At 36.0% G+C, this 17156-nt stretch overlaps 4 protein-coding genes across 5 annotated transcripts; all 4 read left to right on the top strand.

Annotated features, from left to right (window-relative positions):
• The first annotated feature begins 91 nt into the window (after positions 1-91).
• Positions 92-4465, top strand: LOC102621449 (uncharacterized). Its single transcript, XM_006491533.4, has 5 exons — positions 92-616; positions 1014-1226; positions 2102-2250; positions 2347-2415; positions 2497-4465. The coding sequence occupies exons 1-5, from the start codon at positions 425-427 to the stop codon at positions 4334-4336; spliced, it is 2463 nt and encodes an 820-aa protein (XP_006491596.2). The 5' UTR covers positions 92-424; the 3' UTR covers positions 4337-4465.
• A 350-nt stretch (positions 4466-4815) lies between these two features.
• LOC102621166 (probable inactive purple acid phosphatase 16) lies at positions 4816-6922 on the top strand. The gene is made up of 5 exons (XM_006491532.4): positions 4816-5050; positions 5288-5515; positions 5718-5994; positions 6061-6229; positions 6527-6922. The coding sequence occupies exons 1-5, from the start codon at positions 4876-4878 to the stop codon at positions 6737-6739; spliced, it is 1062 nt and encodes a 353-aa protein (XP_006491595.3). The 5' UTR covers positions 4816-4875; the 3' UTR covers positions 6740-6922.
• A 279-nt stretch (positions 6923-7201) lies between these two features.
• Positions 7202-11243, top strand: LOC102615773 (probable inactive purple acid phosphatase 16). Its single transcript, XM_006491444.4, has 5 exons — positions 7202-7548; positions 8281-8505; positions 9287-9563; positions 9860-10028; positions 10871-11243. Exons 1-5 carry the CDS (start codon positions 7260-7262, stop codon positions 11081-11083), a joined length of 1173 nt encoding a protein of 390 aa, XP_006491507.2. The 5' UTR covers positions 7202-7259; the 3' UTR covers positions 11084-11243.
• A 2048-nt stretch (positions 11244-13291) lies between these two features.
• Positions 13292-16891, top strand: LOC102615097 (protein IQ-DOMAIN 12). 2 transcript variants are annotated; one of them, XM_006491441.4, is made up of 7 exons: positions 13293-13521; positions 13653-13778; positions 13977-14114; positions 14237-14521; positions 14971-15189; positions 15623-15754; positions 15972-16891. In XM_006491441.4, exons 3-7 carry the CDS (start codon positions 14040-14042, stop codon positions 16503-16505), a joined length of 1245 nt encoding a protein of 414 aa, XP_006491504.2. In that variant the 5' UTR covers positions 13293-13521; positions 13653-13778; positions 13977-14039; the 3' UTR covers positions 16506-16891. The 2 variants fall into 2 exon arrangements, with proteins under 2 accessions (XP_006491505.2, XP_006491504.2); XM_006491442.4 differs by lacking the exon at positions 13653-13778 and having other exon boundaries at positions 13292-13521.
• Positions 16892-17156: the final 265 nt, after the last annotated feature.

Here is a 17156-nt window from a genome sequence, read left to right as displayed (position 1 = left end):
TGGAGCACGTGCCAATCACACTTGTGGCCGTATTAACGAAACCCCCCAAAGCGGGCAACGGCTAGTAATTATATAAACGGCTACTTTGTCTTCTTTCTTCACAACTCGCACCTCCTCATTCAAAGATCATCATCACTCTCTCCACTTTCTCTCACTTTCCAAGAAAAATTATCATTTTCTTGCAACAGAAAAGTGATTTTCTTACCACATGAATTTAACCCCACTTCCCCATTGATCCCCGAAAGCTTTCTCGGGTATTCAAGAAGAGGGTCTCAAGATTTTCCCTAGAAACTAACACATCACTGTTCCCTTCCTTTCTCACTCACTCTACTAGCCTTTAATGTGATTAATTTCAATCAAAGGGTTTCAAGATTTTCCCGGGAAAAAAGGCAGTGGATCATTTTCTCTGTCAAAGAAGCCAAGCATGTGGCCCCACGTTGACAAAAATTTCTCGACGCCGCCGCCTACGTGGAGGAAGCAACGGTCCTTGCCATCGCCGCTTTCGGAGAGGAAGAGAATGTCAACACCGGTGAACAACAAAAAAGGTGACATCTTTCATGTCATTCACAAAGTGCCTTCCGGTGATTCTCCTTATGTCAGGGCCAAACATATTCAGGTGAAAAGTCTTCTTTTTATTTATCAATTTTTTGATTAATCTATGCTTAAATTTCTTGTTCATGTTTATTTATTAAGTTTTGGAAACAATTTGATTCTTGAATGTTATCAAAAGGAAAATGGGGTTAGGAGGCACTTTCTTGTTTTTGATTCCTGCCCACATGCATTAAGTCTTTTTGAAGGAAAAATCCAAGATAACAAGAACAAATGAATTGTGAACTTTTATTTTTATCTTTGTTGCATTTTACTTATAAATGAAAATTTTACTTTTGGGTTGTTGAGCTTAATATCAAGAATAGCTGAATGCATAAATGTTCAAGATTAAGGGTTTTAGAATTCTTCAGTGGAAGTCTGCTTCTGTTTGTATCTTTTGTAATTTTTGATTTTTTGAAATACAGTTGATAGACAAAGATCCAAGCAGGGCAGTTTCCTTGTTCTGGGCTGCTATTAACTCTGGGGACCGAGTTGACAGTGCCTTGAAAGACATGGCTGTTGTGATGAAACAATTGGATCGATCAGATGAGGCAATTGAGGCGGTCAAGTCCTTTCGTCATCTTTGCCCTTATGATTCTCAGGAGTCACTTGACAATGTCCTAATTGAACTTTACAAAGTAAAACATCATTCTCTTTTGATAATTTGCTTATATTTCTCTTGTCATTCCTTATAGTTTGCTGATCTTGAACTAGTTGGTATTGAAAATATGAGTTACGGATATGAATGGTCAAATATGAGTACTTTTTCTTGCATGTACACCATTTAATATCTACGGACATTTTGAATAACCTAATATACTATAGGAAGGTTGAAAGGTAGGTCATAACATATTCATCTCGTTTGATGATATGGTTGCATTTTATAATTTCATACAACTAATTGAGAATGTATTAAAAGAGTCTAGTACTGTTATATAGCCATGTTTCTGCAGAGCGCAAGCGAGTGAGAGAAATTTTTAAGATTCTGCAACAGAACTGTTGTATTGAAAATGTGGAGCAATTGATACTTTTTTATTCCATCAATTCAAGAAGATTTTTCTTAATTTTTTGGAAACTGGTCACGAAGAGAGAATTCTCTTTTAAGGCTAAATGTGCCCAATTTTTGAGTTTCCACTGGCTTCATTATTTCAATGAATTTTCAGTATTTCCGATTAAAGGATCCATGTTTTATTTATTTATTTCAAGAACAAGGTACTAGCTTTGGAGAAAGGTAATATATGTTACAAGCGGAGTGTAAATAGACAGTTGTCAGATTAATTTTGCTCAGCCACAAGCACATTTAAGGGGTATTATGGAGCTGTAAAGTATGAATTTAATATTGTGTTCCTGGTTTCTTGTTTATGTTCAACTAATGTGGTCAAATCTCATGGTGTACAGCCAAATCAATCACTTGCAGTGATGCTGTTATGTTGATTTCATTGCTCTTCTATAGCTTTTCAAGCAGCTCTTCGTGTAGATCCACTAGTTTATTATTGTTATGCTGTTTTTGCAGAGGTCTGGGAGGATTGAAGAAGAGATTGAATTGCTTCAAAACAAACTGAAGAACATTGAAGAAGGAATAGCTTTTGCTGGAGTGAAGACAAAGATGGCAAGATCGCAAGGGAAGAAGATTCAAATAACTGTCGAACAAGAGAAATCAAGGTCAATTTTGCTTCTACTTATAATTCCCTTTCTTCTTGCTTATTTTCACTGAATATCTTATTACATTTATCTAATTTTGTACACCAAACAATGCAGAATACTTGGGAACCTGGCATGGGCATATATGCAGCAAAACAATTTTGAAATGGCTGAACAGTATTACAGGTAAATCCTTTCATTGACAGGAATTTTTTAGCTATATATGTATGGTTGTACCATACCCTTTAACTCCAACATTTGTCACAGGAAAGCTCTATCTCTAGGTGTGGACAAGAACAAGCAATGCAATCTTGCTATCTGTTTGATGCACATGAACAGGGTGACAGAAGCCAAATCTCTGCTTCAGGCAGTAAAAATTTCTGCTGGAAATAGACAAATGGATACTTCCTATACTAGATCATTTGAATGTGCAATTCAAATGCTGACCGAATTGGAGTCACCATCAGTGTTAAAACTGACTGAGCTGGAAGTAGGTGACGATCAGAAAAACCAAAGACCTTTTGCATTGCCTGCTGATGGACGCACAAATCCTCAAGTTACTTGCTCAACCAGTGAAGGTCAAAATCATCATCTGTCTACTTTCAGTGTCTGCAGAAGCCTGGCAAATGGACATGATGAGGAAATACTAAATGAACAAGATAGGATAGCCTATTCCAGAAACCATCATGAGAATAAGCACGGTTTCCTTGGATATGACAAGGGGAGTTTGAAACTTATGTCATCTGGACCAAGGGCAGCTTCTCAATTTTCTCTACCCTTGTTTGTTGATAATGGGAGGAGAGGTTCTTATATTGGAAATCCACATGGAAAATCTGGTTTAGCCAGCACAATGAAGAAAAATTGCGGTAGCTCACCGGGAATAGGAGTAAGTTCTGCACACCAGGAAGCACATGTTTCCCCAGCTGCCGTTAGAAGGAATCTTGAAGTTCTATTTACACAACCAAGAAGACCATTTAGGGAGTTCAGTGATGGGGAACAGGGGAAAGACAGATGGGGACCAATTGGAAGTTCAAATATCAATCAGTCATCTGAGAAAACTTTACACACTTACAGTACTGTTCTATTTACTCAGCCAAGAAGATCATCTTCACGTGAGCATAACATGGAAGATCAGAGAGTAGCAAGATGCAGAGAGAAACCAGTTGGAAGTTCAATCCGCAAACTGACATTTGAGCAAGCTATACCCACTGAAAATCACCAAGCACAAGCCATCCCCTTTGTTAAAAGAAAACTGGTAGTTCCAACCAAGGATGAATCAAAAATTGGATTGCCAAACTCAAAAAATGCTTTGCCTTCACCCAATTGTGAAGACTGGACAAGGAGATCATGGAAAGATAATGATCAGGTGAAAGATGAACCAGTGAAACAACCTCTGCGAACAGCAGTAGACAGAGACTTGAAAAGTACTTGTTGGAAAACTGATGGGTTTGCTTTAACAAAACATATGGTGATGGAATCCGGCTCACAGTATATTTTGGATGAAATGCAGAAAATGAATACTTGTGGAAATGGTGATGACCAGAAGAAATTGGCTATAGAAGGGAGTAACTCAGCTACCACATTGCCTACAGGACCCAGCATGGCTGTTGATAATACCATAGAGGGATTAATTACTTCCATTGGTAATCAGAGCATCGATAATATTTCAGATATTCTGCAACAATCTATTGCAGAAAAAACTAAGTCAAGCCTGGATTGCATTGCAACTACGGATAAAAAGAGTTGGGCGGACATGGTTGAGGAAGAAGAAAACGAAGAGCAAGACGAAAATCTGAACTCCAACATAGTTTATCCAAGTTCTTGTGCACAGAACCAGATAGACTACTTAAGCCAAAAGCTTGAAGACTCATTTGATCTCAAGGATGGACATGCAGCATCCAGAAATGCTGCTTTACCATTAAGAAATCTAAAAGCTAGGCGTTCTTTATCCTTTGATCAGCAGCTGAGCCCAGAACCAAAAGTTCACTTTTATTCTTCCCCACTGCCAAACAAGGGTTTGAAGTTCAATAACTCTATGCCTGGGACGATGAGGGTAAACAGATTGCAGGTATTCCGGGACATCACTCCTTTTCCAGACAGTCCATGAATCCCAGTACTAGCAAGAAAAAGGGTTTCTTTTATTCATTACATTCTTTCATTCATTATGCAGCTCAGTTTGTTACTGCTGCATAAACCATTGTACATCATCTGCTACACACCTATCCATATACTGTAAAAGAACATTCTGTAAAAAGTATTGTGATTGAAGAAGTGTACAATTGTGTTTCCCTGATCTTTATCTATTTTACTTATCTTATGAGACTTGATTTAGATGATAAGGACATTCCAACTTCTATTACTAACCTCAACAACCGACAAGAAACCCCAGTAAAAGACAATATAATAAAATAAAAGCTTGTTTAGTAATTTTTATCATTTTGGACAACCACCAAGAATATACTCTGAACTTCCAAGAAAAATGATTCCGTTAAAACCAAGTAACCAACCAACTAATAATCCTCAAAAGTCAAAACAAACAGCAGCAGCAACAAATTTGTACTCATTCACTCTTTCATTATGGCCAAGTTATTGAATCATTGGAATGCTCTATCATTGATTAATCTGTATCTATACTTACCATCCATCATGACTGTTGGAGAGACACCGGAAATTAATGCACAGATGCGAGCAGGTGCACCGTTCAAGATTGTTCTGTTTGCAGACCTGCATTTTGGAGAGAGTGCGTGGACGGATTGGGGTCCATTGCAGGATGTAAATTCTAGCAGGGTCATGTCTACTGTGCTTGATGATGAAGCTCCAGGTTATATCATCATTCTTTGTATATATGTCATTTTGAAATTGACCAGTTATGAATAAGAAAATCTACCAATATGATCCTATATTATATTTTGTTAGATTGTATCGGCTTTGCAGTGTTGCCTTACTAGAGAAAATTGGTTCAAGTCACTGCTTTATTTTCTCATCTAGTATTAAAGCTTTCCAGACGCTTGCTTTCTTTTTTCTTACTTATTCTAAAATGAACTGAGTGATATTGCAGATTTAGTCATATACCTTGGAGATGTGATTACGGCCAACAACATAGCTATTGCAAATGCAAGCCTGTACTGGGATCAAGCTATCTCTCCAACAAGGGCCAGGGGCATACCATGGGCTAGTGTATTTGGAAACCACGATGATGCAGCATTTGAGTGGCCATTAGAGTGGTTTTCATCCCCTGGAATTCCACAACTTCACTGTCCTACAGAGGCCAATTCATCATATTCAGGTTAGTCTGTTGTTTCAAAGAATGCTAATAAGTCTCAGTCAATAGAAATGAACCTGTAATTGCTATCTAGGAATTGATCCACTGGCCTGCAATGCCTTCTTAAACACAAGTTACACTAGCTTAGTACAGGCTTAGGTATGAATGATGTTTTTTCACTTGTTATTGCAGTTTGATATATGCTTCACCTAAGCTTCCATGCCAGGGGAAGAAGAGTGTGATTTTAGAGGCACGCCTCGTCTAGAGCTAATGAAGAAAGAGATTGACCATAACGTGCTTTCGCATTCTAAAAAGGGTCCTGAAGATCTCTGGCCAAGTATTTCAAACTATGTCCTGAATGTCTCATCATCACATGACCCAAACATCGCAGTGGCCTATTTGTATTTTCTTGATTCTGGTGGTGGCTCCTACCCTCAAGTCATATCAAGTGCCCAAGCAGAATGGTTCCTACATAAAGCTCAAGAGATCAATCCTGATTCAAGGTATAACAATTTACTGTATGCTTCTTTAAAGGCGTTTGTTCAATGAGACAAGGAACTATTTGACAGGGTTCCTGAGATAGTGTTTTGGCATATACCAAGTAAAGCTTATGAGAAGGTAGCTCCAAAGTCTGCAATCAAAAGGCCTTGTGTGGGTTCAATTAATACGGAAAGTGTTGCTGCTCAAGAAGCTGAAACGGGTATAATGGACATTCTTGTCAGCAGATCTTCTGTCAAGGTGAGTTTGATTAGTATGCATTTACTTTTTCAGTCCATATAGTTTGAAATGAGTAAGTCTAATTCATCAAATTTGTTGCAAAAACTACTCGGAACATTCCTGTCATTGCTTTTGTAATATTAAATGCAACAAGTAAAGAACAGATGATAACTATGTATATTTTAACAGAAAAAAATTATATAAAAAAGCCATTTTAAGTAATTCATTAATATTGGGTAGCTGAAATTTGTTTGAGTGCATGTATGGGGTCATATTGAATTGTATTTATGTTTAATTGACATGGACTTAATGCTGCAGGCAGTGTTTGTTGGACACAACCATGGACTGGACTGGTGCTGCCCCTACCAAAGGCTATGGCTCTGCTATGCAAGGCATAGTGGTTATGGTGGCTATGGAGATTGGGCTAGAGGTGCTAGAATCCTTGAGATAACTGAAAAGCCTTTCTCTCTTAAGTCATGGATAAGGATGGAAGATGGTGCTGTACATAGTCAAGTTACATTGACTACTTAATTTGCATGCATCTTCCATATGTTGTTAAAAAATGAAATAAAATAAAATAAAATAAAATAAGAGTTGATTTTTTACAAATAAGAAATTGTATTTCACCATTCAAATATTTGAAATTTTAATTACTGTATAAAAATTTGTGTTTTTTTTAAATTTTAAATCACTTAATGTGACTCGACTAATGTAATTTCATTAAAATTTTAAAAGATTTATAGAGAAATTTAAGGGACAATAAATGCCCGCCAGGCATACTGTAATTTTTGGGATATTTTAGTATTATTTAAGATTACCAAAAAAAAGAAAAAAAATCATTTTTTTCCTTTTAATTTGATAAAAAAAATTATAGTTTCTTTTTAGGAGAGTTAAAAATGTTAATTTTTTTACAAGAAAATAATCAAATGAAGGACGTTTCAGTAATTTTGATATTATTCCCCAGCGCCAAGAATAAGGAATATACTTACTCCCATTCCATTTTGCACGGCTGAAAAACAAACTTAATTATCCTTGAACTTCATGGGACAAAATGGGCAAGTCATTGACCCATTTCTCCGTACAATCCGTACTCAATCTGTATGTACACTTGCAAGCCGTTCTGACCGTCGGATTCGCCTTCAGTCAACCCCAAGAGACCATCGGGTTACGCACGACGCCGGAAAATGATCATCTTCGCATGCGAGCAGCAGGTGGGCCCTTCAAGATATCGCTGTTCGCCGACTTGCATTTTGGAGAGAACGCGTGGACGGATTGGGGCCCACTCCAGGATTTCAACTCTGTTAAAGTCATGTCGACGGTGCTTGATCATGAAACTCCAGGTGAACATAGGGAGGGGCTGAATTTGATGAATTTCACTAATTTCTAATTGCATGTAATGTATTTTCTATGTATGAGGCCCCCTTATGTTTACGGTATTTATGTTATAGCCTTACCAAGTTTGTGTTTTCCGCATTATGATCTCTCATCGATAGGAAAGTCCCGACGGACTTTGTAATACATATATATATATATATATAAAATTTTAAATAATCTTATTTATTTAATCCATTTATTGCATATATTTAAAATTTTAATCATTGAAGGTTTATATTTTTAAACCAATTTCATTAAAAAAAGATTTTAAAAAATTATAAAATAAATAAAAAAATATACATATGTAATATTATGTAATGTAAAATTTAGATTTTTTAAGTTCAGATAAAAAATCCCGGTCCGGTGATAAAAACATATGTCCGGGCCGCATTGCCCGGATCCGCCCGGGGTTTTTGCCATCCTACTCACTGTTGGCCCTCTTAGTTTCACAAAAGTCTTCACTCATCGTTTGGTAATTGGGTATTATCAAGTTTCCTCTAAATCCAGACAGGGAAGAAGTTTGTTTTTAGTGTGTAATCTGGTGTTATAAAATATGAAGCTATGCCTTGCAAAAATGGATGTAAGATACACCCAAATCGAGCGCCCTGATGATGCAAAACACAGACTAAGCTTTCTTGTAACTTGCCTTTCTTTTTCTTCTTTTTTTTTTTTTTTCTGGAAATGAATTGTCATTGCAGATTTTGTCATATACCTGGGAGATGTCATTACGGCCAACAACATGGCAGTTGCAAACGCAAGCTTGTACTGGGATCAAGCAATCTCGCCAACAAGAGTGAGGGGCATACCATGGGCCAGTATATTTGGAAACCATGATGATGCCCCATTTGAGTGGCCGTTAGACTGGTTTTCAGACTCTGGAATTCCTCAACTTTTTTGCCCTGCAGTGAATTCGTCATATTCAGGTCAGCTTGGATTTTAACTATGGTAAATGTAAATCAGTGAAAACCTGTCATTGCTAGGAAATGACTGGTTTATCATGCCTGCATTGCATCAGGTTCCTGGTCTTCTGCAGGAATAAATTTGTTGTCCCATAGATGCCCCATTGTAACTTGGAATAAGACTTGTCAAACTAAAATCTGTTTTGTTAATACTGAATACCTAGAATTACTTTCCTTTAGTTATGAATGACGTTTCCCCTTCAAATAAAGGTGTGATCCTTGAATATCCTCTGTATAATTAAACTAATCAATTTTTCTTAAGGTTAGTTTGTCAATAATAGATTAATACATAAAAAAGACATTTGCAAATTTACCTATTTTTGAACTGTGGTACACAATTTTAAATCATACGATATACTATGAAAACATTAGAGGGAAATGATGTCATTTTGGAGTCGATGGTTATAGATTGTTATTGGCACTCATCCGTGCCTTCATTTGAAGATGAAATTTGTCAAGATAATTAAAGAACGTAAATGTGACACTCTGATTCACAATTTCAAAATATTGCTGGCATAATTCTAATTTTTGTGATGAAGATTCCTTTGAATTTGTGATCTTAATTTTTGTAATGACTTGAAGTGTTTTTTTTCCCCACAAGATAGGGAGAAATAATTTCTTTATGGTTGTGAATAAGTCAGTTGGAATAACATGCAAAATGGATGTTGCTTTTACAAGATGTTATCAACTTTTTATTGCAGATTGATACTAGATTCTCCTAAGCGGGTCAAAATTTCCATGCCAGGGGAAGAAGAGTGTGATTTTAGAGGCACACATCGTATAGAGCTGATGAAGAAAGAGATAGATTATAATGTGCTATCACATTCTAAAAATGGTCCTAAAGATCTTTGGCCGAGTATCTCCAACTATGTTCTCCAAGTCTCATCATCACATGATCGACAGATGGCTGTGGCTTATATGTATTTTCTAGATTCTGGCGGTGGCTCCTACCCTGAAGTCATATCAAGTGCCCAAGCAGAATGGTTCCGACATAAAGCTGAGGAGATCAATCCTGATTCAAGGTAGATTGATTTATTTGAAGGATATTTTACACAGGACAGATATAAAGTTTTGAATATCAACTAACTAATTCATTTAGGTATTTTGTTGCCAAGATACGGAGAGAATCATGAAATGAGCTGAAAATTTGGGATGTTTTACATGTTAACATATCTGAGTCTGAGCTCTTTTCTATTCTTAGTTCAAATTGATTTTCATTAAAATTTACCTCAAGTAAAACAATTTGATCAATTTTACATTTTCTTTCATTCATTGTTTCGTTTACTTTCTATTCAATCTAACAAATATCATCTGACAGGGTTCCTGAGATCGTTTTTTGGCATATACCAAGTAAAGCTTATAAGAAGGTAGCTCCGTGGTTTGGAGTTCACAAGCCTTGTGTGGGTTCCATTAATAAGGAAAGTGTTGCTGCTCAAGAAGCTGAAATGGGTATAATGAAAATTCTTGTCAAAAGAACTTCTGTCAAGGTGAGATCTTAACCGAAGTGCTTACTTATGCAAGCACCTACCTACATTAAATCATGCATGTAAAAGTGCCATCTGTCTATAGAAACTCAAGATACACATGTCAAAAACATTTACAAGCATTACCAATAATGACTCTGATTTTGCTCAACCGTGATATTTCTTGACTGACCATCTTTTACCTACTGAAAGATAAGAACCCATTAAGCTCTCCAGTGGGTGGTGTTACAAGTGTCTGTAAACTTGGATCAGTAAGGAGTTATTACCAATAAACTCATCCTTGGCTAAAACTAAAACTGCCTCCTCTCAAACTGACTTTTATAATCTATTTGGAATCCAGTTTTAATCTTTTTCCCATTTTTTTAATTACATAATCACAAACTTACCTACTGAACCAACCAACACTCCAACACCAAACTTTTGGAATTCCATTTAAAGCTGGAAGAAAAGTAATTTTTTTCTGCATCTTTGAAAAATGTTTCTAGAAATGTGTCATTTGCTGTTGCTCCTTCAATTGGTACTTGAAGCTTAAATGGTTTTGGAATGTGAGGAGATGAACAACAGTTATTGACGCACCTAAATTGTAGATATTAGAAATTAATGGATGATGAAATGTCAAGAAAAGATGGAAAATGACCATTGAATGAGAATGCTGAAACTTTCATTAAGATTGTATTTTGTTATGAAGACAGTTTCCTCTCTTGCAAAATCCTCTTATTAGGGACCAATGCAGATGTGTGGCCCTAAAATTGAAATTGAAATTGAAATGAAGCAATGACTTTTATTTTGCTTTAATGCTGCTAATGGGGTCCTATTGAATTATAATGCTTTCACATGGAATGCAGGCAGTGTTTGTTGGACACAACCACGGATTGGACTGGTGCTGCCCCTATCAAAATCTATGGCTCTGCTTTGCTAGACATACTGGTTATGGCGGCTACGGAAATTGGCCCAGAGGTGCTAGAATTCTGGAGATAACAGAACAGCCGTTCTCTCTCAAGTCCTGGATAAGAATGGAAGATGGTTCTGTGAATAGTGAAGTTATATTGAGTTCTTAACTTAAAACTCTCGTGCTTTGAAAGTAAAATGCTCAATAAATAAGCAAACGTACGAGTGTTGTGCAATGTAAAACAATAAAATGATAATCTTCTTCATGCTTAAGTGATTGCTTGGACCCTGAATTTATTTATTTATTTATTTTTGGCTTTTTCACTTTTATTCTGCTTGCTGCTGCATAAATCATTACAGGCAAAAAAGATTATTCAAAACAAGCGATGAAAAAAAAAAAAAAATGTAATCATGAATCTTCATTTTTATTTGTGATTACAATAACAAAACGAGAGTTTCATCAATGTTTGCAGATGGGGTGTGTGCATGTAATCATAATGACAAAATAAACTATTTTAAAAATAATTATTTTCCGTTTTCGGCAAATTATATGTAGTTTACTGTCATGACAAGTAATTAAAGCATGCGTCAGGCTGCATTTGCAATTTTATTACTACCCTATATTCATGATCACAAGTTAGGTACTAGCTGATCTAAGTTGTTTATATATATATATATATATATATATATATTTAATGCCAAAGTTTCTTAATTATAAGAATTTTGAGAGAGGTTATTCTCATCACCTTTTCTTTATCTGCTTTTGAGACCAAGGAAAAAGCAAAGCATGTACCATAAGATGAACATTTATTTATTCGTGGTTCTAGTTGGGGGTTTCTATTCAATCTAAAATACAAGGATAGAATATTTCATTTGCTTCCTCCTAAATTTTGTTTAATTAAACAAATCCTCAGTTTATTGAGGCATTGTTACTCCAATTTTGGGGCCAAAGAACAGCTCAAAAGCTACAGTATTTCCCCGTAAGATGATATTTTAAAGGCCACTCAAAGCAACCTAAGAAAAAGTTTCACTAAATTCATGACTCTTGGCATTGCTATCTCTTCTTCTTGGGACCTCAACAGCTCAAAAGCCACATTACCCTCACAACTGGCTACAATTTGGAAAGCAGGAAATGAATAAAGTTGCTATTTTTTTCAAAGATTGATGGTCAAAATTTGGTTAAGTTGTTGAATGCATGCATGGCCTGAGCTTCTCATGGCGTATAGTGGGTCCTCATTGATGTAATCATCATAGCTTTTAAGATATAGTTAGAATACTCTTGTTTAATCCAACAAATTAGTATTTAAAAGTTTCAGATTACAAGAAATGCCTTTTCTTGACTTTTTTAAGAAGCCCTTACACTATGGTTGAAAATTGAAATGGGACTGATGAAAAAGCACTTGCAAGTTTCAAACTGATAAGATTCAGAGTCTTATAAACACACATTTTTACTAAAGCTAACCTAAAAGGAGAGATTAAATAATAATATTAAAAAAAGATTTTTGCAATATTGTATCACAAGAAGGTTTACTTACCAATTTTGCCCTAACATGAACCGAATTAGCGACATTTAAGGAACTTAACTTTTGTTGACACAACTAAGGCAAGCACAAATTTGGAGCTGTCTGCCCAAGAAATTCTTATGTGGAGTGAAGAAACACATATAGGAACAAACCCACATCCCATACCTGATGAACATGCATGATGATAGTGTCTTATGCCAATGTTCCAAATAAATATGGACCGCATTAATTCATGTTTAAAGGTTGTTGTTGATCACCAAATTAGACCCCAATTAACTTAGTTTAGACACTTAGTGGCACTCAATGAATCCCAAACTAAAAACTTTGGAAAAATATAAGAATTGTATAACGAGATCTCCTAACAATGCAAAAGATAATAAACAGTCGTTAAAGTATTTCATTATTGTCAACAATATTATTGATACACTTTACATGAACACGTATGTATTTTTTTTTATATACCGATATATTATAATAAGAAATTATTTGAGATTTTTTTAATAATTTTATTATGATATAGTTACAAGTTTGACTGTCACTTAATATTAAAAAAACATCAATTCTACTTCAAATGATGGGAAAACAAATAGATCATTATTCAATTTTATTGGGAGGAAAATCAAGTCCCTACATATAGTTGAGACTTGAACCCCTTGAGTAGTTGAGTGCATGAAAACAAAGAAAAATTGACGCCGATAACAGAAAACGTCACAGAAGTGGAAAAAGAATGGGGGTGAATTCAGTAAATTCATAGTAACAAACATTTGAATCTGTCATTAGTAAGTCGTAAGTGAAAGCGACAGTTGGAAAATAGAAATAAATAAAGAGGGAAAAGGACCCCGCCATGAGCAAGGAAGTTATACATAAGTCATACATCATCACTTGCCCATCACCACCGAGCGACCTGGAAATGCCACATACATAAGCTTCATTGGCAAGAGCGACCTTATGATTCAAGCTTTGGCTTTCACTTTCTAGTACAGTCAATAAAAACCAACCCACTTGAATTTAGCATTCAAGAGACCATCATTTCAGTAGATTTCAACTGTTTCTCAACGTCATGGATTAAAAGCTTCTAAATCAAGGTTTGTTACTTTATTTAAGCCATGCTGGAATTGGGTCAGTGTTATTTATTTCTTTATTTTCTGTGAATAGCAACACTGATTCTTCGACTCTGCGTGGTTTAATACTGAGATAGTTTACTTTTGGTTTTCAGATTCCGGGTTAAATCTGGTAATGTTTGTGCTTTAAAGACGCTGTCAAGATATGGTTTTAGATTTCGGTTGTAACTTGTCAGCTGAGGAAAAAAAAAAAAGTTACTGAATTTCACAATTTAAGACAGGTGAAAAAGAAAGATATCTTTTTGCTTTTGTGTTTTTTTCCCCCTAATTCAGAATGCTTTCTGAGTTTGTTAAATTATTAAATCATGTTAGTTTCTCAGAAGGGTGTCTAATCTTTCTCTTGATTTAACTCAATTCTGCATGTTAATCTAGGAAATATTCTATATATTCTGATCTGACGCTTGTTTCTGTATTATAAGGTGTGATTCATGGATAGAAACATGGTGTCCAAATTTTGGTTGATATGATTTTGAGAAAATTCAATGGGGAAGCATCGGTCCTGGTTTGGTTGGGTGAAGAAACTCTTCGTTTCTGAGGCAAGAACAAAAGCAGAAAAGGTTTAGTTTCAGTGTTTCACTGTGCTAATTGATTAAATGTTATTACTATTATGATCTACTCTTGCTGTCTTATTAATCTTGAGTCGTCGTAATATTTGTTTTATTAATAATAATATCTCCAGAAATCAAAGAGATGGAAATGGGCTTTTGGAAGGCTTAAGTTTAGACAATACCCTGCACTTACAGCACCACAAATATCGTTGAATGAAGCAACCGAAGAGCAGAGAAAGCATGCTTTGAATGTTGCCATGGCAACTGCTGTTGCTGCTGAGGCTGCAGTTGCTGCTGCTCATGCAGCAGCTGAGGTTGTTCGCCTAATAGGCACCTCTAAATCTTACCATCATTTAACCGCGAGAGATCGAAACTTGGCTGCCATCAAGATTCAAAGTGCTTTCAGGGCACATCTGGTGAGCTTCTTGGATCTTCCTCTTTTTATCTCGTTTAAACTCGCTTGATTTGTTCTTGCTTTGAAATTAAAGTAATGCTAATGAGAATTGATCGGCTTAGAAAATAATTTCTTCTGCCCAATTTTGGATGATCTAAGCACTATAGTATCTATGATTTGTGTCTTCTCGTTGAGATAGTTCTTTTCCAGTTCTGATATTGTCCCATATTTAGTTTACCAAAAATGACCTTGAACTAAAAATCTGTTATTCTTCGCAAACTGATCGGGGTTCTCATGAAAGCGTTAATATTTTGAAAAATTAGACAGCACTGTATGGGTCCTCAGTAAAAGTTCAAATGCTTCTTGAATTCTACTTATATGTGTATTGAGATAATCTGAATATACTTATACGTTATTGAGATAACCTGAATATGGTAACTGAAAATGATCTTTCGAATGGGAGTGAAATAGGCAAGGAAAGCATTGCGAGCATTGAAGGGATTGGTGAAACTCCAAGCTATTGTTCGTGGCAGAGCTGTAAGACGTCAAGCAACAGCCACATTGAAGTGTTTGCCATCCAATGGAGAAAAGCAGTCAAAGGTCCAGGAAAAGAGAGATGCAGTTTGCAAATATAGTGAACATAAAAAGTGCATCAGGTCAAAAGAGGAGTTGGAAGCGAAGGAAATAAAGGTATCTGTTGTGGATCTGCTTCTTTTCTGAGCTTAGACAGTTCTCCTCTAAATTTGAATCTGTGGTAACTGCTTCCCTAATGTTGCTTAAAACAAATATAGAAGTAGACTGAGCTGTAATAGCCATGGGAAACAGTATGAAGATGCCCATTTTTGGACTTTGTTCCTTTTGGGAGGATATCTTCTCTAATTGAGAAAATAGAGGTGTGAATCATATGCGATTACTATGTATCTTTAAGCAACCCAAAAAAAAAAAAAAGGAAAACAACATCTCATATGGGATTCACTCTTTAGCCTGATATAGAGCTATTCTTTCTTGTAACAGCCCCTAAGCGTATCCCTATGCCATGAAGCTGCATATTCAAGTTTGTTTTCTTTGTGATTGGTGATTGTTTCCTTCATTTGGTTTACCACAAAATTTTTGCTGTCGACAGCCTGAATTCATTGATCAAAGAAGTTGGGATTATAGTATTCTTTCAAAGGAAGACATGGAAACCATATGGTTAAGAAAGCAAGAAGCTGCGATCAAACGAGAACGGATGATGAAGTACTCGTATTCCCACCGGGTGAGTTCATCTCAATTGTCTGCTTCCATCATGCTTACTGGATACAGACTGCAGGATAAAGCAACATCACAATGCAATTTTTTACAAACACGAGCAATGCTGTCTTTCAAATATTTTTCTCTGTTCCGAATTCAATGAAATGAAGCACAAGGATTTCTCTTCTCGTAGTTATATCTAAATTCTGCTACTCTGGACAAACAATATTATGATCTTTCAGGAGAGCAGAAATGTTCATATGCTGGAAGAATCAGTCCCTCACAAGGAAAATGGAAAAGAAAGCTTCACGTTGGAAAAAGGGTCAAATACAGGGGCATCTAGGAGGAAAGAATTAGAGATGTTAAATTCATCAGCACATGAAAATCTGGTTCCAAGTGAAATATATATTCCTAGACACGTTAGACTGAGACATATGCAGAAGCCTGAGTCACAGGACTGTGTGAGTTCGCCAATTTCATTTCCAAGGAGATCATTTAGTCGTACAAAACAGAATGCATTTGGAGATAATGATTCTGTCCCAAATTCTCCGGTTTTTCCAACTTATATGGCTGTTACGGAGTCTGCCAAAGCAAAGGCAAGGTCTATGAGCACACCAAAGCAGCGTGTAGCATTTCTGGACAGTTGCTTTGATCACAGCATGCCGTATAGGAACGAGATCTCTCTGCGGTCTTCATATAATGGTGAATCAGTAACAAGAGATGCAAAGAATGGTAATTTTCAACAGCTATCTGTAATCATGAATAGTCTTCAGTAAGAGTGACATGTCAGCTAAGTTGAAATTCGAAGGTCGTATAAGAAAATTTCATCAAGCAAGGCCGCTTCACAACATCATGTTCTCTCATGCTGCATCTTAGAAGAAACATGATGCCATCAGGAGGAACATTCCACTTGTACTAAAATGGAAGTGCAACCTCTCGTTGAATTCTTTGAGGTACATAATTAATTAAGTACTTGCTTCTATTATCTTTGTACGTTAATTAATTTGCGGTTGTGCTTGTTAGAGATTGTGAATGTGGGTTTTGTGGTGTTCTTTTAATTTGTCTATTTGTTGTTGTGGCAAGAATTTTGGTCATATGTGCTATTTGTACAGGTTTGTTTCTGGAATGAGAAAACTTATAATCAGTTTTTTCCCGTTATGTACCTGTTTGTTCATTGAAAAACCAAGTTGTAATAATTCCCTCAAGAACTGTAGATTCATGTTCCTGACAATGTGTATTGCGGATCTAAACATTAGGTTTGGAAGCATATAGCTTCTTTCGTTGAGAAATCACTTAGATCATAGGTAATAGCTTGTAGTAATATCATCTCTTTGTGGCTTCTTTGGAGCATCCTTGGGCCCTTTGCAGTCGTCGGTACAATTGTCGTCGCCATTTGCAGGACAGCAGGGTATGAATTTTCGTTTTTC

The sequence above is a fragment of the Citrus sinensis genome, chromosome 9 (genome assembly GCF_022201045.2).
Source record: "Citrus sinensis cultivar Valencia sweet orange chromosome 9, DVS_A1.0, whole genome shotgun sequence".
NCBI classification, from domain to species: domain Eukaryota; kingdom Viridiplantae; phylum Streptophyta; class Magnoliopsida; order Sapindales; family Rutaceae; genus Citrus; species Citrus sinensis.
The sequence above is the reverse complement of the archived record's forward strand: the minus strand, read 5'-3'. Positions and strand labels throughout refer to the sequence as shown.